We start from the raw sequence: 26,044 nt of genomic DNA, 5'->3' as shown, positions 1-26,044 counted from the left end.
CGCTCTTTGCCCGCTCCGCCATGGCACCAAACCCCGAACACTCTGAGTCGATGTGCTGCAGGAAGACCTGGATGAGAGAAAACACCAGGTCTAGATGGCGCAAAATATCGTTGGCCGCAAATGTCATCTCCTGGTTGGGCGTGACTGGCGCGAGACGCGAGTTGCCGGCCCCATTCTGCAGCGGAGCCTAGTTAGCGTCAATTAAGGCGCCCAAGCCCCGCCATATGCACAGCTTCTACCCCCCCCCCCCCCGGGGTAATAAAGGTTAGTGTGGTACAGCCAAGGCGCTAAAGTAACCACAATTTACCACCTATCTAAGCCATAGCCACACAGCAAAATCAGGGGTTCGGGGGTCAAAGAAACAGCCCAAATACTACATTTTGATCAAAAGTTTATTGTATTACCACCCGCTTCGATGACCATCTGCAGCCGCCTCGGCATACTATGGGCAAGCCGTAGTAAAAAATCTTCTGGGACTGCATCCCACGCTGCCATAACAGCTGCCCGGAGCTCCAAGGAGCTCAGGGACTGAATATTGTAGTGGCTCTCTACCCAATTCTTCAACCAGGGCCACACATTCTCTATAGGTGATAGATCTGGGCTATTGGCCGCTAGTTCAGAACTTGGATCCCTAAGCCCCGGAATGCTTGTTTTGTTATTTTGGCTCTATGGCTCGGTGCGTTATCTTGTTGCAAGATGATTTCTTCGCCCTGGCGTTGACAGGCCCGATGGAAGAAGCCCACCAAAGGAAGGATAAAGAAGATGTATTATGAGCCGTTATGCCGCTATATTCCTTCTCCCGAAAGAAAGGCGGATCTTTCCGGGCGCCGGCAAAGGAGCCCCGAAACATCCACCCGTGGCTTCCTCCGTAGCAGAGCCCAGCTTTCCGGATCTTCGGTATCGTGAACGGTAACCCACTTCTTCCACATAGGGTCATTAGTGGCCCAGGTTTCGTCGCTCACGAGTACCGATTCCCAGTCTTCCGGCCTAGGCCTTAAACGCAACTGCTCTGTACACCAGGTCACCCGGCCCCGCTTGTTGGCTTCGGTTCGTTTAATCCGTCGGGATCGTACTGCTCGTCGGAAGCCGAGAGCGCGTAAGGCATTCGTTATAGCCGTCTCGCCAACGCCAGGGAGAAGTGGTGGCAGGAAGAATCGGAGGTCAACCCATGGTAGGAACCGGGCTTCTTCGTTATCTTCGAGCCACTCTTTAAGCTGCCGCCTATATGGGGTCCGAATTCCGGGCTTACGGCCAGCCTTCGATTTCTGTGGTGTCAGGGGACCAACACAGGCCTTTTGGACCTGACGATGTGGTGTCTGGTCAGCCGAGCGATCTCTTCAAAGGAAAAATGACAGTATTTGCGTAAGGCCCTAATTTCGACCTTTTCGTCGCGCGGAAGGTCCCGGCATCGATGCAGCGTTGAAGGTGGCTCCGGCGACGGCGTGTGTGTGTGTGGGTGTGGGTTAAGAATGTCGGTAATCGCGATGCGTGTGGCCATTGTGGGCGGTGGATGCGGTGGATTGAAGTTGTGGGTGGATTTAGCGTGGTTTTCGAATGGAAGTATTTTGCAATAGAAAGTGATAGAAAAGTGACCTTGTGGAGAAAATTACCTGTGTGGCTGGCTGACACCCTGGCTAACCCCCAGCCAATTCACGAGCTAACCTTTATTACCCGGGGGAGGCGTACAGCGACGTGGGCCAGTTCGGCCGGGCTGCCGCAAGGCAAAAACGTGGGGCGGTGACCATATTTGAACTTTTGTAATCAGCAATGAGGGTGCAAGAAAAACCTAGCCTTGATTGGTCACAGGCATTACCATCAATTCGGAATAGCATTACGTGGGGCTGCAAGGGCACATTGTTAGGAGTGAAGGATTGATGGCGCAGTCGTGCTGGTCGGCGGGTAGCGCATCCTCCAAGTTCCAATGGAACAGTGGTGGAGTGCTGGGACTCGATCCGGTTGGCGAGCAAGCCACTGACAGCCAGGGCTCGTCCTACTCTAAAACGCGCGGCGGTGGATATTTGCATCGCGTATCCGTATTTTCGCAGGCGACCGCCTAACTGAGTCACCCAACCTTCAGAACCAACCATGGAAAGACTGCCCAAACAGGCAACCGATCAACCAACTAACCAACCACGGTTCACAACCCACCCGAACGAACAGGGGGTTGAATTACCTAGGGCTGACGTTTTATCAAGCTAGGGAAGGTAATTAATTACCTTAAATCAGCAGCTCTATTTCGGTTTGGTGGGAAGAATGCACCGGCGACTGTGCAAGATTGCGCCGTTGCGGTGCCGCGTCGTCTGCCTGTTTCACGTTCCACAACGAGCCTCAGCTCAATAAATACCTTACCTGCCCTCCAGGTCATCTCACCTCCACGTGCCGGTGCAGAAAAGATACCTTAAACTGCATACGTAAATTACTACCCACCTTACTGTACCTTACTGTGCATCGACACCACATCCCCGCCATCCGGGCATCCCTGCAGTGAACCGTCGCATGTAAAATTAGAAGCGCCGGCCGCAAACTGAAAAGGAGACAAGAAAACCCAGCGGCATGGCTCTGCCACGACACGACGACGCGGCGGCGTCGCGGGCCTCGCTGCTGACCTCGCTGCTCACCTCACTGTCGGCGTACCCAGTGGTCGCCGTTGCGCTCGTCGGCTGGCTGCTGTACCGCCTGATGCCGCGGCCCAGCAGCAGCTCGCAGCCGAGATTCCCCGTCTGGGCGACGCTGGAGATTCCGCTCGTGAGCTATGTGGTCTCCAACAAGGGCGGGCTGGCTCAACGCATCTAGTGAGTGGTACTCATACTAAAAAAGAAAGGAAAAAAGAAGACAGACCAGAAGAAACTGACCGCGCCATGTTCCACAGCTCGGCTCTGAGCCGATTCGGCGGGTCACTGTTCGGGATCTCGTCGACGCACCAGGTGCTGGTCAACACGTCAGGCGTCGAGAAGTTCATGTCGCAGGGCCTGCACTCGCTTACGCCCGAGCCCATGCACAACACGCTGCTGATCCGCGTGTTTGGGCGGCCCGACTCGCCTCGGTGGGACCGCATGTACTACGAGACAGCGCGCCAGCTGACCATCCCCGTCGAGCGCATGTTCCTCAACGACGCCGCCGCCACAGCCACCCTCGAGCGCGGCGCCATCGCCGAGCGCGCCGCCTCCTTCGTCACCTTCTCCGCCGACCCCGCCCGCACGCAGCCCTGGGAGAAGTCGGCCGGCATCCGCGTCGTCCGCCCCGACACCCCCGGCAAGCCCGGCGCCGTCGAAGCCAACCTGCAGAGCCTGACGCGCGACTTTGGTGCGCACATGGCCATCTCGCTGCTGTACGGCCGCGACTTTGTGACGCGCTACACGACCCTGCTCGAGGACTTCTGGCGCTTCGACAACGACATGTTCCCGCTGCTGATGATTGGGATCCCGGACTGGGCGCCGTTCCGCACGATGCGCGAGGCGAAAGCGTCGCGCACGCGCTTGATCGAAGAGCTTGAGGCCTTCTACCGCCGCCTCGGCCAGCACTCGCGCGGCGAGCCCGTCGACTTTGGCGCCGACATGTCCGACGCCGGCGACGCCGTCGTCGGCCGCCAGGCCGTCTACGACAAGTACGGCTGGACCATGCGCGAGCGCGGCCACGCCGACATGGGCGTCATCTGGGGCCAGAACGGCAACACGCAGCCCATGCTGTTCTGGTACCTGGCGTATCTGTACTCGACGCCGGGGTTCGTCGAGGAGCTGCGCCGGGGCGAGGTAGCGTCGTGCATGACGCTGACCGACGGCAGCCCGCGCGAGATCGCCGGGCTGGACATGGGCGTGCTGTCGCGCGACTGCCCGCGCATGAAGGCGGCGCTGTTCGAGACGTACCGGCTGGCCAGCGACCCGACGTCGATCCGCTACGTGGCGCGCGACGCCAAGCTCGACGACGGCGCGCGCAAGCACGACATGCGCCAAGGCATGTACGTGTCGGTGCCGCACAGCGTCATCCAGCGCGACCCAGACGTGTTTGCCGAGCCCGACCGCTTCGTGCCCGACCGCTTCCTCGAGGTCGACGAGGAGACGGGCAAGACGGTGGCACGCTACGGCCGGCTGCGGCCGTGGGGCTTCGGCCCGGGCATCTGCAAGGGGAGGACGTTTGCCGAGAAGGAGATCCTCGCCCTGGCCGCCACAATCATTGCCCTGTGGGACATCAACCCCGTCGGCGGGACCTGGAAGGTGCCTGCCATGATGCCCGGGACGGGAGTGAAGAAGCCCGTCGAGGATATCCGGGTTGTCATTTCTCGGAGGGTTTTCTAGGGTCACTTGTTGACTCTTGTAATTACTTGCCTTGGGTACCTAGGGAGCTACGCGATTTAATATTATCAAAAACAGGAGAGGGAAAGTCACGATTCATCAACGATATCATATTAGTACGCTTTTCTAAAGTCCATTAATTTCGTCGGCGCTATAGAAAACTACATGTTCGGCCCAAACCAGCCGTTGGGTTATTAAGACGGTGGAAGCTCCACCACCAACACAAACACAAGACGAGCCTCATAGGTATAGAATAATTATATTAGCTGGTCGGTATGTCGAAGGAAAGACACAGGCTGGTGCGTAGTACCGGGAAACTTGAATCATTGCGAAGAGGGTGGAGATTTCTTCCAAAAAAAAAAAGCCAGGATAAAGCGAAAAAAAAATGCCCCACGTTAGACTAAAGAGGGCGATCCAACCACCTTACGGTATATAAGGTGACTAGCTAAGAAATAAATAAAAAAGAATACCAGACTAAAATGGGTTGGCGGTATACACCCCTAATAGTTGTATGTAGACCTAAACAACCTCATTTTTTACTATGCCACATACCCCCTCGCTACTATCATCAAGAAGTTGCTTTTCTTGCTTCTTTTTCATGAAGGCGATCCTGCTCCTTTCACGGCGCATCTCAAGATGTCTCGCACAAAAGGAAAGCCTGGTAGCACAGGTTCCGGGCACGTTCGACACTCTCCGCCTGCCGCCTTTTCCTTCCGTAATCGACTGTCTTTGCGTTGTCGCACTCTCAGATGTAGGTCACAAAGAAATGCGTCCGGGTGCCGGGGCTCTTTACATTTGACCGCTTCACACTTTACGAGGTGTGTATCACAACGACCCCCGGGCTTCTCCGTTGCGGCCAGGGGTTCCGTGCAACACCGGCGAGTGCACTGCCCGACGTGTCTTTTACACCACCGTCTAGTCTCGTCCGTGGCAATCACGGGTTCCATGCAGTTCGGGCGACGGCATTTTGTGAGGTGTTTTTCACACAAACCCCCAGGCTTCTCCGTTGCAGCCACGGGTTCCTCGCAGTACCGACTACTACAGAGGTGTATCTCGCCCTGCACAGGTCCACCTATTCTGTGCTCCTCGCACATATGAAACCCCATTCGTCGAATTCTAGGCTTCCCGCACCCGGGCAAGACGCACTTTTAATGTGGTATTTACAGTATGCCTCACCTAGCAATCTGTATTCCACGCAGCCAGCTACCTCGCACTAGCTATTTCCATCCGCAGGTTTAGCTACTTTGTGCTCCTCGCAATAACGAAACCCTGTTCCTCGGGCTCTAAGCTCCTCACACCCGAACCTGGCGCATTTCATAGTGTGGTATTCGCAACATCTCTTGCCCGGCAATTTGTGTTCCACGCAGCCAGCTGCCTCGCACTGGCTACTCTCCTACAATCCGTTCACCTCGTCACCCGAGTGTGCATCCGGATCGCGCTTCAGGGCCACATTGTCGTCGTCATCGTCGTCGATGACTATTATGACCGGCGGCCCGGGATTGGTAACCCGTGAAGCTGGCAGTGCCGAGAAGCTATTCGTCCCAGGGGGAGGCCGATGGTTTGGTAAAGGATGCCTTGGTAAAGGGTGCCTTGGTAAAGGGTGCTTTGGTAAAGGGTGCCTTGGTAAAGGGTGTCTTCGTAAAGGGTTGGGCAGTAGCAAGTAGGGCAATCCCGAGAAGTCGATTGACCCAGAGGGAGGTCGATGGTTTGGTAAAGGGCTGGGCAGTTGCGAGTATGGCAATCCCGAGAAGTCGATTGATCCAGAGGGAGGCCGATGGTCTAGTAAAGAAAGCCTTGGTAAAGTGATGGGCCGTTGCGAGTGGTTCGGGGCCCGGGTAATTGGAGCCAAGGTCTCCAGAGAAAGATTTATAGTCTTTTCTGTCGCTTTGGACAAAGGAGCGGCGCCCGGCGCCAGATTGCAGAAGCTCCAGCTGCCAAAAACCATGATTGGTGTGTCCGTGCCCACTTCACTGATGAAAGTGGTGGGAAACTTTGCTAGTGTCTGGGACTGGTAATTACATGACTGTTCATATAGCACACAGGGCTTATATATTAAATAGCAAGAGCGGCTCGTGAGTGTTTCGTCAAGAAATCTGTTGAGCTTCGACTCGTCATACAATAAGATTGTGTTTGGAGCATCTGCTTTAATCATGGTCGTTTACTACGCGTCGAGACAAGATGCGCCTTTGTAGGCCAAGTAGAGTGTCCAGCCGTCAGTAGTAAACCGAAACAAAGGAGTAAGAAAGCTGTGAGACCTATACAGATACTCGAGAAGTCTATCCCTGTCTAAAATGCCAGTATCGTATACATTGCTTTTTAGCTAATTATCTCGCTCCATTTACGAAGGTTCCTATTATATTAGAACTCTAATTGTTGGAATAGCGATGTTGGTGACCGTACTCTACTCTGGAAGGGAGTCGGTGCGATGCACGTGCGCCGCACGGCCCTCGCACGGCCATGTACAAAGCCAAAGACCCCCACCATAGATTTCTAGAGCAGAACATGAATCAGAACAACTTTACACCCCCCCCCCACCCCGGTAGTACTACCACTTTTTGACCCGTTGGAACACCTACGTGGCTGGAATACCACGAACACTAATTAAGCCGTGACTTGGCTTGAGGTAACTAAATAGACCCATATCTATGGGAGTCCCGGAGATCAATGGAAAACCAGCAAATACCTCATTAGTATAAGGGGGTGAAGATTGAAGTTGAGTGAACAATTACATGGTAATTAATTGAAATACTTTTCCTAGTAAATAATTGTAGATCCGCTAGTTACCAAAAACAAAGGAAACGATGTGACTCGATTATGGAGTCGATAAATTTTAGTCTCGGCCATTCTTTGTTCAGCATTTCCGGTTCTCAGCTTAGGAACTGAGCATTTTTTGGTCTTTTTCACAACAGGCAGTAGTTCAGAGCCAAATATGTCTAGGTTGGTAATTATCTCCATTATGAGGCATGAAATACAAAAATAAACCAAACGACCGCAGACAAACTTATAGTGTTTTTAGTAGAAAAGTAAATAGCTGGAATTTTCAGCAGCACCCCAGATACCGATAGCACTCTTTTATATACCTGTAAACTCCTACCCAGTCCCATAAACAGCCCAAGTAAAACCCCCCTTTTCCCTCAGCGCCAGCGCCAGCGCCAGCGTCACTCCTCACAGCTCCAGCTCCTTATACGCCTCCTCGAGCCCCTGGAGGCCCTCAACGCCGATATCGTCCCCAGTCAGGACCGTGTACTTGTGCTCGGCAGCGGCAGCGGCCGGCGCCGTCCAGCTCTTGTCGCGGAACTCGTCCCAGAACTCCATCATGACGCCCATCTCGTCGCCCCACAGCGGCCACAGGGCGCGGAAGTCTTCGCCACCAACCTGCACGAAGCGCGCCCGCGTGCCCCTGGCGCGCGCCCACATCTGCAGCAGCTCGTCGGCGGTGTGCGTGGCGAGCGCGCCCAGTACGACGTTGCCGCGCGCCGTCTTGGCCGGCTGCGCCACGATGGCACGCACGAACGGCGCGATGTTGACCGTCACGTCGCCGAGCGTCGTGATGGGCGTGCTGGGCGCGTAGTTGGCGAACTGCACGTGCGCGTTGGCCGTCGCGATCCAGTACGGCGTGAACACGGGCCACACGTAGTTGTTGTGGTACCACGTCACCCAGAAGAAGGTCGTGACGGCGAGCAGCGCGGGCTGCTGGGTGCGGATGTAGGCGTCGACGCGCGCCTTGCCGTCGAAGTGGGGGACGACGTACTTGCCGGCTGATAGTGTGCGTGCGTCGGGTAGCGTGCTCCAGATGTAGTGCTCGAGCGTGGGCAGGGCCGAGGCGGCGGCCTGCGCGAGGTTGACGCCCTGCTGGACCTCGACCTCGGTGGCGCGCTCGGGGCTCTGCAGGGCCGTGAAGGGCTCGAAGAAGTTGGTCACGGCGTAGACGATGTGCGAGCCGGCGAAGGCGCGCTTGAGCGACTCTAGATCGCCGAGATCGGCCTGCACCAGCTCGGCACCCCTTTCCGCGAGGGCCTGGGCGGCGGCGCTGGACGTGTTGCGCGTGATGGCGCGGACTTGGTACGCTGGGTTGTCGATGAAGGCAGCAACTGCGCCCTTGCCCTGAAGCCCAGTGGCTCCGACAACGGTGACGATCTTTCTAGACATTTTGGAGAGGGGTCGTGGAGTTGTGGAGTTATGACGGACTAAGAGGCTCTTGTGTGAGGGGCGATGCCGATGTTTTGAGTATTGGTAGAGAGTATTCTGCGGTGGCTCAACTGGTTGTTTGATGATGCGTTTTCTCTGAGAGCTGATACAGAAAACAAGACTCCATGGCAGTCATGGTGTTGAAGGTCGATATATATATACACAACTCCAACAAGCGAGGGTCGGCATCGAGACTGAGAATCCCACCATGTTAATCATCGCCAGTTTGTCAGCGTCAATGCTCCGAGGAAGCTTCCAAAATCTTTCGGTGTAAGTGGTATACACGTTACCCTGGGTACCCCTACTCGCTGGTCGGGATGCTGACCTAGCTAACCCGCTCTCGGCATTCGCTAAGCTGTGATGCTTCGCTAACCGACTCTCGGAAATCCCAACTAATGCCGAGAACCCGCCAGCTAGCGACGTAGTAAGCAGCCCTGCCGACGATGAGATTACAAATGCCGGAAATCCTCAAACAATGCGGAGCGTTTCATCAAGATGCAGCATTGCAGCATTCTTACTTAATCCTCTGGCAGCTTTGACAGGCGGGAAGTGCGAGCGAGCCAGTCAAACATCTCCGCGGAGATGCGCCAAGAGGTCAAAGAAATCAGGGGATGTAAGCTCGAAGTCGCGGGGTAAAGTATTGCCCTCTGCAGCTGCAAATGTGACCCAGTGTAACAGCAATTAATGGCAAAAAGAAGCTCCGAAAAGATTGCAGTTAGATCGACGTTGTTGTGTTGAAGGGTAAAAAAAAGAGATACTCCACAAATCTCTCTGCGATCTTGGCCTAGCCCGGATTCGGGCTGGGGTCTTCTCGGGTGGCAAGTGAATTTGACGTACTCTAGAAAGTCGATACGTTTTGTCGCAGGTATCCGTATTCGCTTCCGCCCGCAAGGAATCGCCTATTATTTCCGGCCGCCGTTCAGTATCGTATCCGCCGCGCTATTGTCCAATCGTGTGCCGGTCATCGATGGGTGGTTACGGGGGTAATTACGTTCTACGGTAATTATCGGTATCAGAGTCTACGGAGGTACGGCCTTCAGCCTTCAGGACCGGCTCCCACCAACACTTTTTCCACCCCGCGTGATAACCGCCTACACTACTGAGTCAATTTCACTGAGAAGATTTGTGGTTACTGTTAGAGGCTGAAAAACTTCTTATAAACCCAGTCGACCGCGTGGTGCGCCCACCGACGATCAGACGGAGGCTAAAAAAGCCAAGGCGCCTAAGGCTGCCCTCGTGGACCATGCTCGCGCCTCAACGCAGACGGGACGGGAAGTAGCAAACCGATATAACGTCATTAAAATCGTTAAACGTATGGGTATCAAAATAAGCCAGATACGCCCTCCCCATCTCATTACCATCCGGTAAACACACGGAACCCCAATGTCCTCTGCGGAACGCATCACGTGTAAGCAATCCTCAACTCGGCCTTTTCCACCAAGTCCCTAAGCAACCTCCAGGCGGCGCGTATCTGGCCATTCCTAGGCGAGGGCGTCTCCGCATCATCATCCGCTGCCGCATCGCCCGGGCCGGCAGGCGGCGGAAACACCTTCAGCCGGCCCTCGGACATGACAAACCCGCCACAGGCTATCTTGGTGACCCTGACGCCCGGGTAGAACAGGTTCAGCCCGAGATGCTGGTCGAGGTAGCAGCCCAGGGCTTCTGTGAACGGCTGGGTTTCGGCACCACTGTTCGCCGCCGCCGGTTTGGCTGTGTCTGACGGTTCGGGTGTTTTCCGCCACTCCCAGCCCTCCTCGTGGAGGCGGCCCGCGAGTTTCCTCCGCTTTTTCAGGTCGTCTTCCCATGCCCACCCGGCGCCAGCCTGGACCTTTCGTTTCGTCTCCGGCGTTGCGCGAGCGCTGCCGGCATCCACGAACTTGCGCAGCTCTGACGCAGGGACAATGATGTCGACGGACCTGAGGCCCAGCGGATGAGCCGCAGCGGCACCGTTCTCCGCCTGGTCGTCGGGGGGCGGTTTCTCGCTGCCAGGGGCTGGCGAGGGGAGGTGGAAACCGAGGCTGAGCACGACGTCCTTGGCAAGCGGCCCGCGAGACGGTGTGCCGACCGTCTTGATCCACGACTCCCAGCTGCGCACGAGGCTGCGCGTGCCGAGCCGCAGAGTGCTGACGCGACAGTCGAACGTCGTGGCGAGGAAGTCGCCGACAACGCCTTTCAGCGGCGCCGGCATGCGTAGCAGGAGCAGCGGCATGGCGAGGAAGTGTTGCGGGTCGGCTGCGAGCTTGCCATGTTCTCCTGCTGTGCCGGCAACCGAAAACAATGCCTCGTTTCCCGGCAGGGCCCCTGCGTCACCGCCATCTCCCGTCCCCGATGCCGTTCGTGTGAGCGGCGGCAGCAGCAGCGCAGTGCATTCTGCAGCCTCGTAGCGCAATGAAATGTGCAACGCATTCCGCGCGCCGGACGCGGCGAGATTGCGCGACCAATCAGCCGCTGACCAGTGCTGAATGGCAGCAGGACCGCTGCCACCAAGCACGCCATCGTCACTGTCGGGGGGTGGTATGTCTAATACCGACGCCACGGTGGCCCAGCGCATCTCGACTATCTCTAGCGCGCCGGCGCGGCCCATGAGGGCGTCCTCGCCGTCAAAGTGGCCGAGTCCCACCTCGACTCCGCGCACGACATCCCCCACGAGCGTGTCGCGCAGGCGGTGGGCGAGGGCCTGCAGCCGTACAGCCGTGAGCGCCTCCTTGCCTAAGTATAGGGGCGAGACGCGGTGTACGGAGAAGGTTGTGTTGTAGAACTGTGGTGCGTCCGAGAGGGAGGAATCGTGGTCGGATCCGGCCTGCGACAGCGAGGGCTGGTCAGGAGAGACGGAAGCGCGTCGCTGGTCTGAGCCCGGCGGGCGACCTTGGCGCTGCCGGGAAGCCATCTGGGTGTTCGTAAAGTCGCGACGGGCGCCGCGGTCGGCTGAAGGTGCGTGATCGACACCAACTCTGGAGAGAGACAGAGAATGCGGCGCGCGGGGCAAAGTTTGACGGGTAGCAAGTCGACAATGTGTCTGTTTACGGGGATCTCGAGGCTGAAATCAGCGACAATCTCCGTGTTACACACCAACATAGAAATTTGATGCGTCGAGTTGTGTGCAATCGGAATGCAAATCGGACGCGCTGCTTGCCATGCTGATATGATGGATTGAGGTTCCAAAGCTCAAAGCCTCAATTCCTAGCCGATGGCAGGTCATATTCCGCCCACTGAGCCATGTACTGTGGTCGCATGCAAAAATAAAACCCCCCTTGTCAGGTACCTGTGGGGCAAACACTTTATGCGTTTTTGACTCGGCATGGGGCTTTTTTTACCCATCATACCACAGTAACGAATACGGTACGTATTGAAAAAACAAAGATGGTATTGCTATATAACCCTAACCCTACGGCGTGTTTTGGAGGCCATCGTGGTTTACATGATCGATTACATGATACGATAAAGCTGCACATCTACCTCGACATTTTGAATGGGCCGCCATCTCGCTCAGCTAAAAGGTGGGTTGTGTTCTGCAACCACGAGACCACCCCGGATAAATGTCGATCGCCCTTGTACCCACCCCCCCTTCGTCTACAGATATTCACTTGGTCCTCGAATGCCTCCTTGAATACGACGAGAAGAGCCTGGCCACGTCCTCAGGCGGCACCCACCGGCTCGACCCCCTCGCCGACAGCTCAAACATGAGGTCGACCTGCTCCAGGGTCAGGCCCTTGGTCTCGGGCACGAAGATGTACGTGAAGAGGGAGGCCAGCAGGCACGCGGAGCCCCAGATCAGGAACACGGCCGGCCCGAGATTCCACTGGTTGGCGTCGATCAGCACCGGCGTGACGAAGCTGACGACCGAGTTCGACAGCCAGTTGGTCGCCGTCGACAGGCCGACCCCGCGCGCGCGGATTTTGAGCGGGAAGATCTCGCCCGTTAGGATCCACGCCCCCGGCCCCCACGTGGTCGCGTAGCAGAACAGGTAGATGCCGACCCCCGCCATCGTGGTCCAGAAGTGCCACGCCGGTATGGGCGCTAGGTTGCGCGTCGGCGCGTGCCCGACGTGGAACCCGCCCCGAGAGGGCGGCGACCCCTGGCCTCGCCATATTAGGCCGACGGTGGCCACGGTGAACTGGCAGAGCGCCATGACGGCCGCGCCCGCCATGAGGAGCGAGCGCCGCCGCAGTTTGTTGACGACGTAGAAGGATGCAATCGTCGACGCCACGTTGACGGCGCTCATGGCCACCAGGATAACGAAAACGTTGTCGAACCCCTGCTGCTGGAAGAAGGCGGTGCCAAAGTAGAAGATGAAGTTGACACCTGTGATTTGCTGGAACATCTGCATCGCGATGCCCAGCATTGTCCTCCGCACGTTGGAGCCGCTCTCGCGCCACGGGCCACGGAAACAGCTTAGCCAGGATTGCCAGTACCTCCCCGGCTGCGTCACGGTCAGCTCGTGCTGGCAGGTGAGCACCATGTCGTTCAGCTCCATGCGCACCGACTCGTCGTTCTCGTGCAGACACCGCAGCTGCGCCAGCGCAACCTTGGCCTTGCTGAGGTTGCCCATCTTGACATGCCACCGCGGCGACTCAGGCAGGAACAGGAGCCAGAAGATGAGGGCCAGCGCCCACACGAGCTGCAGGCTGACGGGGATGCGGTAGCTGCCCATGTTCCACATGCCATGCGTGCCCATGTTGACGCACGACGCGATGAGCAGGCCCATGGTAATGCAGAACTGGTAAAAGGCGACCATGAAGCCGCGGATGGACGCGGGGCTGATCTCGGCCAGGTACAGGATGATGACGGTCGAGATCGTGCCCATACCGAGCCCCGTCTCGAAGCGGCCGCGGCCCAGGAGGTCCATGTGCACCGACGTCGTCTGGTCGACGATGCCCCATATGAAGACCAGACACCCCAGCAGCAGCGCCACGCGCCGGCCGAGATAGTCGGCGGCGTCCGAGCCCAGCAGCGAGCCGACGCATGTCCCGGCCGACAGCAGGCCGACGATCAGCGACTTGTCGCGCCCGGGAAGGTGGAACCAGGCCGGGGCGAGCTTGTCGTCCATCCAAAAGGGCCGCTGCTCGCGGTCGAGGTTGAGCCACGGCGGCGGCTTGGCGCTGTCGTAGCGGAACGCCTCGAGCATGTCGTCGGAGCCGGGTACGAGCTGCGCATGCAGCTCCTCGACGGAGAGCGGGCCGCGCATCTGGTTTCCAGCCGTGTCCAGGATGGGCTCGTCATTGCACTTCACGACGGTCACAGCCTGCGGCCGGTAACTGTATCCTCTGCGGAACCCAGCAACGCATGAGCACTCAGGCACACAAAGCGCGCGCTCATCAAAAGTGCAATGACGTGATACGAGATGGACGAAGCCTGAGAGATAAAAGCTCTGACGACGTGCTGTTTTTTTCTTTTGGAGGGGTAGCGAATCACTCACAAGTACATGTTCTCGAAATACCCCATGGCCATGACGCCGTTGATGTAGCCCGTGTCGTAGCCGAACAGGATGCCGCCGAAACCGGCCAAGGCGCCGATGGCCAGCGCCTTCCAAACGGACGAACCTCTGAACCCCGTCCGTTCAGGGTTGCGGCCGTTCTGCTGTTGGGGCTGCGGCCCATTCTCATCCATCACCTCCGCGACAACCTGTAGCTGCTGCATGGTCGATTCGGGGTGGCGATATAGCCACCTGATATGGTGGATTTGCAAGCAGGTGCTGTGAGCGGCTCCGAGCTGCAAAATGGGACCCCGGATCCAAGTTCTCGATTAATTCCTGCGTGAGAGGTTCTGTGTGATAGCCACGCTAGCCTCAGCGTTGCAGCTGTCGGCCGCAGCTAAATATAAAGACGGTAATACTCTCTCCCAGTCCTGCGTGTACAGTCCGACGTGTATCTCCTTCGTTGCTTTGGCTAATATTGATACAGACATCGTTATATCTGGGAACTGGGTTGTTGTGTTGTCCAGTGAGAGACTTTGACAGGGTTTCGGTCCCGAGAACCCCGTACTTTGGTGACGGGACAGACCGAAGAGAAGATGTCTGCCCTCGATTCGGAGTCAGTTTAACTCTGTGGCGTCTGAAGAGTTGCCGTGGTGCCGGGCGGCCCCCCATCACGTGGAGACTGCTAAAGAGGCGCGAACCGGAAGCCCCCAAGGCCTAAACCTCCTTGAAAGGAAAGTGCGCGCAATTGACTCCAGGCAAGGGGACGTGAAGCGTCAGTACTGACGCGCTGCTCAAAGAGAGTCGACGCATGCCGACGGCCAGCGGCAGATGTCTCGTTGCTGGTCCCGGCTACCGCACCCGACAGTGTCAAAGGAGGCACACTGGAAAGATAAGATGATGCCATGTATCCATAGATGGAAATTTAACCACTCCGAGACTCAAGTTGGAGACGCACTTTAGCTAATTATCACATGTCGGTCGTGGTCCTGTAAACCGTCACCGGTACGGCTAACCCCCACTCGCTGCAGTGCTTCATTCATCATCACTGACCTACGGAATATCTTATTCCAAAAAGAAAAAGAGAAAGAATATAAAAAAAGATGAAAAAAATTCAGAAGCCCCAACTCGGCCCCTGTGTATGACATTCCAAACTCCTCGCAATGCGTTGGCTAACCATGGCCCGATCATAAATATCGTGATTGTACGACGGGGTAACATAAAAGTCGGTATCTGCGGGCCGAGAGTCTGCAGGTCACCGATGTCGAATTCATCAGGTGCCTGCCGAGTAAAGGCCTTCCCATCTCTCTTCCACGCCGCTGACTTGTTTGTTCAAACTTTCAATTTCCTTGTCAAGCTCCTCGAGATTTCTCGTCAAGGAGCCCACCTCTTCGAACCTTCGGGCGCCGCGGGAGTTGTTAAGCATCTTCTGGACCATATATCGCTGCTCCTCCAGCACGATAAGCTTCTCTCGAATTTCTTTTTCTTCGGCCTCCAAGGCCGATACTGCTGTGCTTGTTTCGCTAGCACCACCTTGGCTAGAGGTTTCCACATCAAAGGTTGCCAGCTCGCCATTTCGCAGCGGCGAAAGCTGAACCGAGCCATTTAGGCCCGAGAGAAGGCGGCGATGGCTCGGGGCGTGAGATTTGAGCATCTTGGGCACGCTTTTTAAGGGTATAAGATTGGTGTGGAGAAAGCTCGAGGCAGAAGAATAAATGGCCTTTTGGAGTCGCAGCTGTGTGGGATTTTTAGTCTTCATGTCGCGGATGCGCCTCGCGGCAATGTCGTATTTGGCGAATGCGTCGGTAAGTCGCTTGCGGATTTTGGCCGCCTCTTGGATCTGAGCATGGCTGGGAGGAGGCTTGTCGAAGCCGTCAGATCCTTCGCCTGGCGGCTGCAAGGCCAATAAGGTCCTCTGGAATGAAGGCATCAGCATCTCAATGCCACGCTGGAACTGACGCAGCGTCTCATAGGCGCGCTGGTCCGGCGGTTTATGCGCAATTGAATCCGAAAAGTCGCGATGAGAGAAGATGGTGGTCTTGCAGTCGCGACACATCCGAACATCGACGCTGAGTTGGCTATTGGCTGAGGAAGGCGGCTTCTCGGTTACAGGTATTGATGCTGCTGCTCTCGGTCAGTCCGTGTAAGCAAGAAGAGGAGTCATGGGCGGAGAGCTCTTACGACTTGACACGTTCAATCCGACCTCACCTGAACAGCCAGTCTCGGGATCAGCACACACCACCCGGCCACATATCCGGCAGTGGTGTCTTCGAAATGTCCACGAGCCAAACTCTTGCTTGCAAAACGGACACCTCGAAACGGCGGCGTCTTCCTCCCATGTCACGACGGATTGTTCGATCATCTTCCTCTGACTCTTCTGCCCCGACAACGAGGCCGCAACCGGAGACAAGAGGCTCGAAGAGTTCGCGCCAGCATCTGAGGGTATCTCGGCCAACATCCTCGTAAGCTTGGTTAACCTCTTCTCCAGCCTCTGGACCTCTAGCCGCTGCCTCTCGACTTTCTTGTCGCGTATTGCCGCGAAGTCGGCCGTATGGTCGCGGGATAGTCCGGAATGGTCGTTGTATCCATCTCTGGACTTGTAGCACGTCTCACATACGCGGCACCAGACGCCGCGAACGGGGTCGTGACTGGCTGATCTCGAGAGCCTCATCTGGTACATTGTATGGTCCTCGCAAAACAGGCGCCCGCAATTCCTGCAGTTCACGCTGCCATTCAGAGGGCCCAACTTCCTCTCACACAGCGGATCCGTGCAGGTGTCATTGCCCATAGGCCGCTGCCAGTGTTTTCGCGCCACGAGCTCTTCCGGGTCGATCACAGTCTCGACCGGCCTTCCGGGGCCGGAGGGAACGGGAAGTGGTTGCGTCTCATTCGATTCGAACACATCCAGCCCTCGAAGCTTCTGGTTTATCAGAGAGAGAGGCTGGAACCGTTTCGCCTTGAGGACCTGCTTGTCGAACCACGTCTTGACCTCGTCTTGCTCTGCCTCGGGCAGTTCTTGGTGGATGTCGTCGAGATGTCGGTTGAGTTGTAGGAGCGTTACCTGAAGCATATTGTTAGTTGGCGTACCCGACCGTTGATACCAAGAAAGCATCATCTCCCATGGTACAAGAAACGTACCATCTCATCCTCGCATATGGGGCACACGATTCTGTTGCTGGATGAAGCGCCATTGGAGGGGCCGGCAAGGCTGATGTTGGAGGTGAGGTCTTGTGCGAAGTCGGGAATGGGGCTAGACGAGGGCGAAGGCAATATCGAGTTCTGGGTCGAGTTGCGCGAGTGAAAAGAAACGGACGTGCTATCCGAAGGCGCGAAGGGGCTCGCAGCTCTGGGAGAGTAGACTGGGGCTGGCGACGAGGATGGCGGGGCGAGGCCCTTCCCGCTTCCTAGCACCCTCCCTCCCCCAAGCTTCCGGCCCGACATGACGGGATGGAAATGCCGGCTTTGGGCTGTCGCGTTGATTGAGGACTGTGCAGAGAATGCCCGCACTCGCTGGTGCAGCCTATTCTCCTCCTTGCGATTGCTGTGGCAAAGACATGGCTGCTCCAAGGGGTCCAGAAGCAGGCAGAGCTGCGGCGGTTGCGTTAGAGAAGTGCCAAGGACAGTGCGAAGGTTTAGGTAAATTATGGATACCTTGGGTGCCTTCCTAGTTGGTTTATTAATTGCAGGGATCTGCCCACCACCGGCTCGCTGGCTTCCCGTCTAAAGGGTTCAAGGTCGGCACGCTTCCGGTGACGCGGTCCGGTGGGGACATTATTACTGTAATACTTGCCAGTTTGTACATAGGTAGTTAGTACACATCAACCACGCAGCAAGGTCGAAGGCAATTGCGTTGAATTGCGTCTTTTTGAGGAGCGTGCGTAGTCCGTGTACAGAATACGTGCTGTATGCATTGCGTACGCACTGATTTATAATGGAGTAACGAACCCGGACAGGTCCCAGTTTAAGGTTGGTTATCGTTATCGCCCTCCAGGAAAAAGAAAGCTGAAGCGAGGGCACCCATCCAATACCATCATTTTCTTTTAGGTCATCCCAGCTCCAGCCTCTCGTGCAGTTCCTCCCCCAATCGAAATGATTCACCTGCAACCTTCGCGGCAACCGAGCCATTCCAGCTTGACAACCGCCGGCGACACGAGCCATGGCTGAGACACAAACGAAGTTTCCCGAGGTGCAAGGCGGCGGGAGCTTGATCGTCGCCTGGCAGGTCAAAGGCAAGAGGGTTCTCGTCGTGGGCGGGGGCGAAGTCAGTTCCATCCTTTCCCCTGCTATTCCTTGTTTTGTTTTCCCCAATTGGGCATCGAACAACCCCGTCTCATCTCGACTTGCAACCGCCAGACTGACCAGAAACGTCGAAAACGCGTTAGGTTGCCGCCGGCCGCATCCTCAACTGCCTCAATGCCGACGCCCTCGTGACCGTCGTCGGCCCGGCCTCGGGCCTCAACCCCGAGGTCGCGCACCGCGTCGCGCAGAAGCAGGTCGCCCACATCGACCGCAAGTTCGAGCCGTCGGACCTCGACGGCGCCGACATGGTGCTAGTGGCGGTTGACGACCCACAGGCGTCGACGGCCATCTGGAAGCTGTGCAAGGAGCGGCGCATCCCCGCCAACATCGCCGACGTGCCGCCCGAGTGCGACTTCTACTTTGGCAGCGTGCACCGCGACGGCCCGCTGCAGATCATGGTCAGCACCAACGGCAAGGGCCCGCGGCTGGCCAGCACCATCCGCAAGTTCATCGCGAGACAGCTGCCGGGGGACGCCGGCCGCGCCATCGAGACGGTCGGCCAGCTGCGCGTCAAGCTGCGGCAGCTGGCGCCGCGCTCCGAGGACGGGCCGCGGCGCATGGCCTGGATGACGCAGGTCAGTGACGCCTACACCTTCGACGAGATGTGCGGCCTGACCGAAGAGGACATGCACAACCTGCTGCGCTACTACCCTTCGGGCCGGGTGCCGTCGCTGGACGTGCTCAAGGCGATGCGTGGTAACGCAGACGTGGTCCGCCTGGACGTGTTTGACGGGTCGTTTGGGTTTAGTGTCGGTGCTTGAACACCTACCTAGGCACCTTTTAAATGTGATTTGGGCGTTGGGCAGCATTCGACGGATTGATACCATGGGCCGACAGATTGCATACACACTACAGAGTGTAGAGAATTACCGCGCTAGTAAAAACCGAGGCATATAATACAAAACACTTGTAACATACCATCCTAGCTCTCTCTCGGGCTCGCAGTCATTGTATGGACGTGTTACGCGTTTACCACTGGGTTGCAACTCCAATGTTCTTCTATCCACGCCAAGGTATGATGTGAGCTAGATGTGTTTTATGTAAACAGAGAAGTCAACGACTTTCATTCAACGGCGCCCGTCTCATGTGAACGTCGTGCTTTGATCATAATTGTCCCTGTTAATATAGCAATCGTGCGAGTAACCTATTATTGGGAGCTAACACTAAAGCAAAGTGGTATACTTGCATTCGACAACAGCTACGATAAAGGAGTTATATACAGTAAAGAAACTCACAAGATGTTTAACCGTATTGAAGCAACAAGGACATGCTTATTAGGCACCACGGGGGAATAAAACATGATCTTTCAAGCAACCAAAAAACTCCAAGTACGCCATGACGCACCCGGTCCAGTCCATCCATCCATCCCATGCCCGAGATCCGAGACGTGCGTGAAAAGCAAAATAGGCTGCTGCAATGTCAAGCAGGGTACATGAAGATGAACAACTCCTTAGACAGGAGTTCAAAAGAGACAAGGGGAGTAGTAGGGCGGGCCACTACTAGTGCACGACGCCCTCGACTCCTCCCAAGAACCTCCGGACTCTGGAAATTTCCAACTCGCCCTTTTCTGACTCTACCGCTCTCGTCAGCGTATCCAGCAGCGTGTCCACCTCTGTTTCTGGCTGCCGTGTACAGAGCGATACGAGGCGGCGATATTTGAGCTCTCTTTCTTTACTCCTCGCCTGAAGAGCTGCCACCGCCTGTCGTGTTTGGGTGGAGCTACTGCGAAGGGCGTTGATTCTAGCGCGGAGTACTGCAGTACTTGGGAGCCCCGGGCTGTGGCCGTTGACCCCCGGTGTATCTTGCGTTTGGGGGTTCGACGCGCCTTTGAGCGCCGCCTCAAGCTCCATTTCCCAAGCGTTTGCACTTGCCACGTCTAGCCGTCCATGACGCTGTTCAACCTGCAATAGCCGATACTCTTCCTCGTCACAGGCTCTTTTGAGATTGACCACCATTTGGCGCGCAAGTTGTTGCGCGTTCAGCTTTTCTTGCAGGGCTTCAAGTGTGCGGCGAGCTTCACCAACTTGTCCCGAGGTGGTTCGTAGCGAGTTGTGCAGAGAGGCAATCGTGTCTTGCTTCCGCTTTAGCTCGGCCTGGAAAAGCGAGGATGTCTCGCCAATAAGGTGTGTGATGGCTTTTGGCAAAATATTAACAAGAGCAAAAACAAGAGTTGCGGAGGGCGATTCACTCACAATTTACCACGTCGTCGCTATTTTCCCTGCTCTTGTGACTTGAGCCTTGCGCAACGCCGTTTCTTTCCAAGTTGGACTCGCCATTGGCCTGTTCACCCGCTTCGGCTCCAATCCCAAAGTCCAAGGGCCGAAGGCCGGCACGGTTTGCAATGTTTGGGTCCGCACCAACCTCGAGAAGCTGCGAGATGATGCTTCGTATGCCAATGCGAGCGGCGATGTTCAAGGCCGTGTCGCCGCTGTGGTCCTGGGCGTTGACAATCTCGCTAATGAAGCGTCCGATGCCCATCCTCGCAGGCGCGCTGATACCGTTACTGTTGGGAATATTCTGGCTGCTGGGGGCACTCCCTTGCCGCACAACCCATTCCAGAAGACTGTCGAGGTAGTATCTGCTGGCAATGCTCCGACCCTTGACGGCGCTGGTAACAGCAATGTGGTGTAGCACGGTTCTCCCTTTGTCGTCGGTGACGTCAATCGTGCCACCCAGCACATCAAGTAGCTCGGGGAAGGTATTAAGGTCCATAGAATTTGTCACCACACAGGCACGCATCAGAGCAGTTTCTCCCGAAGCATTCACCCTAAATGGGCTTGCACCAGCGTCAATAAGGGACCGCAAAAGAGGCATGCGGGATAGGGTCGCAGCCCAGTGTAAGGCCGTATGGCTCTGCGTATCGATGGGCGCATCTAGCTGCTGGGGGGTCATGTTGCGCAGAACGTTTTGCTTTGACTCGTCCGGGCCGTTGGGGTCCATGAAAAGACCCATTAGCATGCTTCTTTTTGCCTCAGCCTCGGGCGACATCTCATATGGCAGGGGCCGGAGCGGGCCGGGCCCGTAATGGGGCTCCGGCTCGTTATTGAGGCCAGCCTGCGAGTATATGAACGACTCGTTCGGCTCAGTCGGAGAACCGGGAAAGTTTGCGGCGTAAGACTCCAATGGCGGGTATGTCGGGGTTAGCCCGCCGAAACTGTTTGCGGGAGTAAGCACCCTTTGGCGCTTCCGGGGAGGTTGCTCCAAGCTGTCGCCGCCGTTGAGCGGCTGGGTGGTCTGGGACCCAAATGCCGACTCGGTGTTCTGCCCGTAGTCGGAAACAAAGCTCTGTTGCGAATTTGCTGGGAGCTCGTTCGCCTCTTGCATTGAAGATTGGCGGTTGAAGCTAGGCGCTCGAGTTGGGCCACTGCGATTTCTAGGCGCAGGAGAGTCGAATCGGGCCTTGCTAATGGCAGCGACGGCATGGGATGCTGTGGACGATATGTTCTTAAAAAACGTCCCCGCTAAGCCATTCCCACGATTTTCTTGGGAACTGGCATTGTACATCCTCTTCCTTTGCGCCGCCATAGCCTGCTCCTTGGTGGGCGTATCAACGTCACCCGCCCCCCCCTCTGGTCCACCACGATTGTGAGTTAGGAGCTTTGTTAACAGCCCTTCGACATCGTATTGGCGACACACTTCGAGACCGCGCTCAAACGGGATCCACGTGCCCTGGTATTTACCATAGCCGCCCTGCACCTTCTCGTGCTCGCCCGTCTGAATCTCCTTTTCGAGTATTTTCGTGCGGCGGCCTTTGTCAACCCCGGCGACCTTAAGGATCTGGGTAGCGTTGAGCCACGCATCGTTTTGTCGCCGCATGACGGCAACGGAGTTCACCTCCATTTCATACACGTTCACGCCGGAGTACGTGGCCTGGAAGGGTCTCGTTAGTTTCAAGCTGCGGCACGGCAATTGGCGTTGCGCATCGGGAGGGATGTGGCGGCACCAACCGAGTAAATTGACATGACGGGATCGGTCGGTAGTCTGGGAGGCGGGTCAGTGTATTGGCGATAGACTGATGCGGAAACGTTGGCGGTCTGCGAAGACGGTTGGCTTATGGAAAAGGATTGCTGCGAAGATGGTTGCGACTGCTGCGAGGCAACCGCCATTTGGGGCGGCGGCATGGTGCTGGGGTTGAAGGGGTTTGACGACGACGACGACGACGACGTCGGCGGATTGGGGGCAGCGGCCGGTTGAGGGACCGGCGATACGGGCACTAAATTGGTTGTTGCGCTCCCGGAGAAGGAGGCGCGGTGGGAATGGAGGGGGGAAGGGGCGGTTGACGAAGTTGTAACCGTTGTCGAGGCCATCAGTCGCCCATCCAAGTCAGAGGCACGTGAAAGAGTTGGCGTCTAGGCGTGTGGTCAGGGTGTTGGGTGTTGGGAAGAGAGAGAGCGACAATAGTTTGTTATAGTTTTGGTCGGCCGCCAGTGGAAATCCGACGATGGCTTCCAACAACGCTGACCAAGATGGATGAAGGAAGCGGTGATGGCGAACTGTGTGCGCAAAACGAGAGAGGATGGCCCCTGCAACGACGAGAGGAGCAGGCGAGGATGGTGCGTTGCAGTGGACCGCGGAGGGGACGTGTGAACTAGGTTGTGACCTTAGTTGATGCGCTTGCAGCTCGAGTCGAGTCGCTGCAGCGCAGAAGAAAGGGTATTGTTGGCGCGGTGCGGATACCAAGGTGTGTGATAAACAAGAGGCAGAGCACACGAGGTTGAGATATCTGACTCGCACACCGCAGCTCGATAGCAAGGAACCCTGTCGCAGAATGTCGAACGAAGACTGTTCCCCTTTTGGAATTTCAATTAAGCTGGGATGGCGACGTGCGATTTTCGTGTTCTGGCGGCCGTGTCAGGTTTTGGCACGGGCGCGTCCTGAGTGAGATGAGCAGCACGGCCCAGCGGGGCTCGCTTCACTGGAGGGGAACGCGGGCGGGGGAGACAGCGAACCGAGTTTTCGCGTGCCAGGAGCACAGACCACCAAGAGACTCAATGAGCTGCATCCAATCAAGCGCCGTCGGGTGAGCACCTGGTGAAACTTCGCTTTGGAAACCGGGCACCTCAGCTACGGAGGCAACTTTCCAAAGACGGTAGACGGGCCAGCGTGCGCGTGCTTTCATTCACCCACTTAGCGCAGCCTAGCAACACGACGGTATAACGGTAAAACGCAGCATAATCCGCGCCAAGCCTCTCACGCCACCCGGCAAAGTTTTGGGTGTTTGCTCGGCATTAGCAACAGCTGGATGACTACACGTGAGCGGCGCATCTGGGATGACGACGGACACGACACGCTGCCGGCCTAGTCTGGAGATGTATTAGAAGGCGACGCCGTCGTCTACAAATAGCTAGGATGCCGCGTCCGCTCCACCACCAACCCCCCAAAACCCCATTACACATATTTCGGCACCTGCTTCGCGAGGCGTCGTACCTGCCGCCCTTTGCGCAGCCCGTCGCCCGTGAACGCATCAGATCACGATTCGACCGCCACAGGAACACTAAAGACCCCGAGCGCCTGAAGACTCTCCTTCGGAAAGGCAACCATAAGCTCCGGTATCTCCGGGCCGCCAATAACGGTGACTTCCCCCGCATGCGTTTTGTGCTGTTCGAAATCTTTGGCCGCCTTGGTTTTCGGCGACGGCAGCTTTTACATCAAATCTTTGCCCGGGAGCCTCCCGCCGATGAGGCAGAACTAGAAGAATTTATGCAGACGCTGGCAAGCCAGGACCTACTGAACCGGCATTCTGACTGGCTCGACCGGTGGAATTTGGAGAAGCTGCAAGCGTTCCTCAAGTCGCAGGCGTTGAATCCCTTCGACAATTCCCCGAGGCCGAGCGTCGCTGGGAAGACACTAGACCCGACCAATGTCGTGCTCAAGGAAACCATTTGGGGAAGGCCACCTTCTCCCAAGCTTGCGCGTTCCAGGTTACGGAAATGGTGGAGGAATATGCTCGAGCGGGTCATGCCTCCGCTGCCCAAAAAAGAATGGGAAATGCTTCGCGACTTGAGTCTCGGGAATAACGAGACGACAAAGAACCCGTGGGCCCCGCCGCGCCGTACCGTTGCGCAGAGCAGCTCGCCGAAAGAGGGCGAGCGCTGGGACTGGAAGCTGTACGCCACAAGGCGCGTTGCCTTCGCTGATATACAGAAGAGCCGGCGGAATAAATTGCTGAGCGGTGCTGTGGACGATACGTCCCCGATGGGGGACACCCGGGCAATCCACGAAGGAAAATTCACGCCGCGGACCTGGCGGAGTGTAGTGGGGGATGTGTTCATGATGTCGTCTTACATGGAGAAAAAGCCCACTGGCGATGGCTGGGACATTAAATGGGGGAAGATCAGATTTGAACCCCCGGTGGCGAATCAAGCCCGTGCCGAGATCTTTGAGGGCATCTCTTTTGACGACAAACCGCAAGTCCAAAAACTCGATTCAACCGGCCTCTCGCGCAAAGAGCGGAAGAGGATAAGACTCGAAGCTGGAGGCGAAGATCCGTCCTCTTAAGGTCGGATATCAAAACGCGAAGGGTCCACTGGCCTCAAGGCCTCAAAGAGGACCTAATGACGCCATAAACGAGGTGAAAGGGAGATGGAGCCCAAGGTCCTTGACTGATCTTTTGTTTTGTTTTTGTCTATCGCCAACCGCCAGACATCTGTGCGATGGGCAGGGGCACATTACCTCGATATACACGTCTACGTTTTACCAGACTCGTTCCCTTGCCCCCGCCCCCATCTTGAGAACGCCGTTCGTTGATCGTTCAGTCCAGCAGCGAGGCCAGCTTTGTAAGGCCGTCGCCATCGACGCGCATGCCCACCCATTCGCTCATCATGCGAGCGCCAATGCTCTCGTAGAACTGGATCGACGGCGTGTTCCACTTGAGCACGCTCCACTCAAGCCGTCCGCCCTCCATGGCCACCACCTCCTTGGCCAGCTCGACCAGCAGGCGCTTCCCGTAACCGTGCTTGCGCTCGCTCTGCTTGACGTATAGGTCCTCGAGGTAGATGCCGGCCCGCGCACGCCACGTGCTGTAGTTGTAGAAGTAGAGGGCAATGCCGGCGGGTACGCCGGCGGGCGTCAGAAGGATCAGGCACCGCGCCGGCTTGGTCGGCGAGATGGGCTCCGTGTTGGGCAGGCCCTTTGGCGCCGCCGCCGTGGTCGCCGAGGCTTCATCCGCCGCCGACGGCGCGAAGGCGATGGTGTCGAGGAGCTTGGCCTCGGTGGCCTCGACGCTGTGCAGCTCGTGCTCGTAGTCGGCCAGCTCGCGGATCAGGTCCAGGATGGCGGGGACGTCTGAGGGTTTGGGACGGAATGTTAGCAGGAGCGGTCTTTCCTTTTCCTCGGGAGTCGGAGCGCCGGGGGCAACGTGAACAGACCTTCTCGCCGCGCGTGGCGGACAACGGGGCCGCTGGATGCCATTGGAGCTGGTGTTTCGTATGTCACGTCTTCTGGTCTTCTGCTGATCCCGAATGGAGGTTTCGTCTCTTCTCTCGATCACGACGCAGCTATATATTGTCCTTTTCTCCTCGGCCAACCCGGGCGGGTGCCAAATTTCCCTGCTGCGATTTGCGTATTTGCGCATTGCCCCGCAGCACCCGCCCACATCGTTGTTGCGTTGCGGGGTAGTTGCAGGCGGTAATAAGAAGGGCGTCCATACCCACTGCGTGTGCATGGGAGGGCCCGACGAGTTTGTCAGGGCAAGAGGAAGGAACTGGAAGGCGCGGGTGCTCCATGGAAGTATTTGGATGGATTCCAGACTTTGAGTTGACCTTCGAGAGGCCAACCGCTCACCGTCGATCACCAGGATTTCATCTCTTTGGTGACATGTGGGGGCTCCTCAGCTCGTTGGTTGGCTTGGCGCCCT

The 26,044-nt window shown here is 56.9% G+C and overlaps 9 protein-coding genes across 9 annotated transcripts; 3 read left to right on the top strand and 6 right to left on the bottom strand.

Annotated features, from left to right (window-relative positions):
- Positions 1-2,553: 2,553 nt before the first annotated feature.
- Positions 2,554-4,292, top strand: B0T26DRAFT_740408 (putative cytochrome P450; the record flags this gene model as incomplete). The annotated part of the gene is made up of 2 exons (XM_060443843.1): positions 2,554-2,792; positions 2,870-4,292. The coding sequence occupies 2 exons, from the start codon at positions 2,554-2,556 to the stop codon at positions 4,290-4,292; spliced, it is 1,662 nt and encodes a 553-aa protein (XP_060299473.1).
- Positions 4,293-7,454: 3,162 nt separating this feature from the next.
- B0T26DRAFT_642271 (uncharacterized protein) lies at positions 7,455-8,438 on the bottom strand (the record flags this gene model as incomplete). The annotated part of the gene is made up of 1 exon (XM_060437425.1): positions 7,455-8,438. One exon carries the CDS (start codon positions 8,436-8,438, stop codon positions 7,455-7,457), a length of 984 nt encoding a protein of 327 aa, XP_060299472.1.
- Positions 8,439-9,282: 844 nt separating this feature from the next.
- B0T26DRAFT_706765 (kinetochore complex Sim4 subunit Fta1-domain-containing protein) lies at positions 9,283-11,701 on the bottom strand. Its single transcript, XM_060441824.1, has 2 exons — positions 9,938-11,701; positions 9,283-9,885 (listed from the first exon to the last, which is right to left on the bottom strand). The coding sequence occupies exons 1-2, from the start codon at positions 11,362-11,364 to the stop codon at positions 9,732-9,734; spliced, it is 1,581 nt and encodes a 526-aa protein (XP_060299471.1). The 5' UTR covers positions 11,365-11,701; the 3' UTR covers positions 9,283-9,731.
- Positions 11,702-12,057: 356 nt separating this feature from the next.
- On the bottom strand, positions 12,058-14,114 carry B0T26DRAFT_740405 (general substrate transporter; the record flags this gene model as incomplete). Its single annotated transcript, XM_060443842.1, has 2 exons — positions 12,058-13,576; positions 13,894-14,114. 2 exons carry the CDS (start codon positions 14,112-14,114, stop codon positions 12,058-12,060), a joined length of 1,740 nt encoding a protein of 579 aa, XP_060299470.1.
- A 1,049-nt stretch (positions 14,115-15,163) lies between these two features.
- Positions 15,164-17,331, bottom strand: B0T26DRAFT_740404 (FYVE zinc finger-domain-containing protein; the record flags this gene model as incomplete). Its single annotated transcript, XM_060443841.1, has 3 exons — positions 15,164-16,014; positions 16,072-16,951; positions 17,029-17,331. The coding sequence occupies 3 exons, from the start codon at positions 17,329-17,331 to the stop codon at positions 15,164-15,166; spliced, it is 2,034 nt and encodes a 677-aa protein (XP_060299469.1).
- Positions 17,332-17,715: 384 nt separating this feature from the next.
- On the top strand, positions 17,716-19,260 carry B0T26DRAFT_706754 (putative NAD(P)-binding-domain-containing protein). The gene is made up of 2 exons (XM_060441823.1): positions 17,716-18,151; positions 18,273-19,260. Exons 1-2 carry the CDS (start codon positions 18,047-18,049, stop codon positions 18,948-18,950), a joined length of 783 nt encoding a protein of 260 aa, XP_060299468.1. The 5' UTR covers positions 17,716-18,046; the 3' UTR covers positions 18,951-19,260.
- A 428-nt stretch (positions 19,261-19,688) lies between these two features.
- On the bottom strand, positions 19,689-22,295 carry B0T26DRAFT_641895 (uncharacterized protein; the record flags this gene model as incomplete). Its single annotated transcript, XM_060437386.1, has 3 exons — positions 19,689-20,323; positions 20,382-22,059; positions 22,137-22,295. The coding sequence occupies 3 exons, from the start codon at positions 22,293-22,295 to the stop codon at positions 19,689-19,691; spliced, it is 2,472 nt and encodes an 823-aa protein (XP_060299467.1).
- A 1,243-nt stretch (positions 22,296-23,538) lies between these two features.
- On the top strand, positions 23,539-24,687 carry B0T26DRAFT_642609 (uncharacterized protein; the record flags this gene model as incomplete). The annotated part of the gene is made up of 1 exon (XM_060437460.1): positions 23,539-24,687. One exon carries the CDS (start codon positions 23,539-23,541, stop codon positions 24,685-24,687), a length of 1,149 nt encoding a protein of 382 aa, XP_060299466.1.
- Positions 24,688-24,940: 253 nt separating this feature from the next.
- B0T26DRAFT_740400 (acyl-CoA N-acyltransferase) lies at positions 24,941-25,599 on the bottom strand (the record flags this gene model as incomplete). Its single annotated transcript, XM_060443840.1, has 2 exons — positions 24,941-25,473; positions 25,557-25,599. The coding sequence occupies 2 exons, from the start codon at positions 25,597-25,599 to the stop codon at positions 24,941-24,943; spliced, it is 576 nt and encodes a 191-aa protein (XP_060299465.1).
- Positions 25,600-26,044: the final 445 nt, after the last annotated feature.

Source organism: Lasiosphaeria miniovina, assembly GCF_030549165.1.
Source record: "Lasiosphaeria miniovina strain SMH2392-1A chromosome Unknown B0T26scaffold_3, whole genome shotgun sequence".
Classification (NCBI taxonomy): domain Eukaryota; kingdom Fungi; phylum Ascomycota; class Sordariomycetes; order Sordariales; family Lasiosphaeriaceae; genus Lasiosphaeria; species Lasiosphaeria miniovina.
The sequence above is the reverse complement of the archived record's forward strand: the minus strand, read 5'-3'. Positions and strand labels throughout refer to the sequence as shown.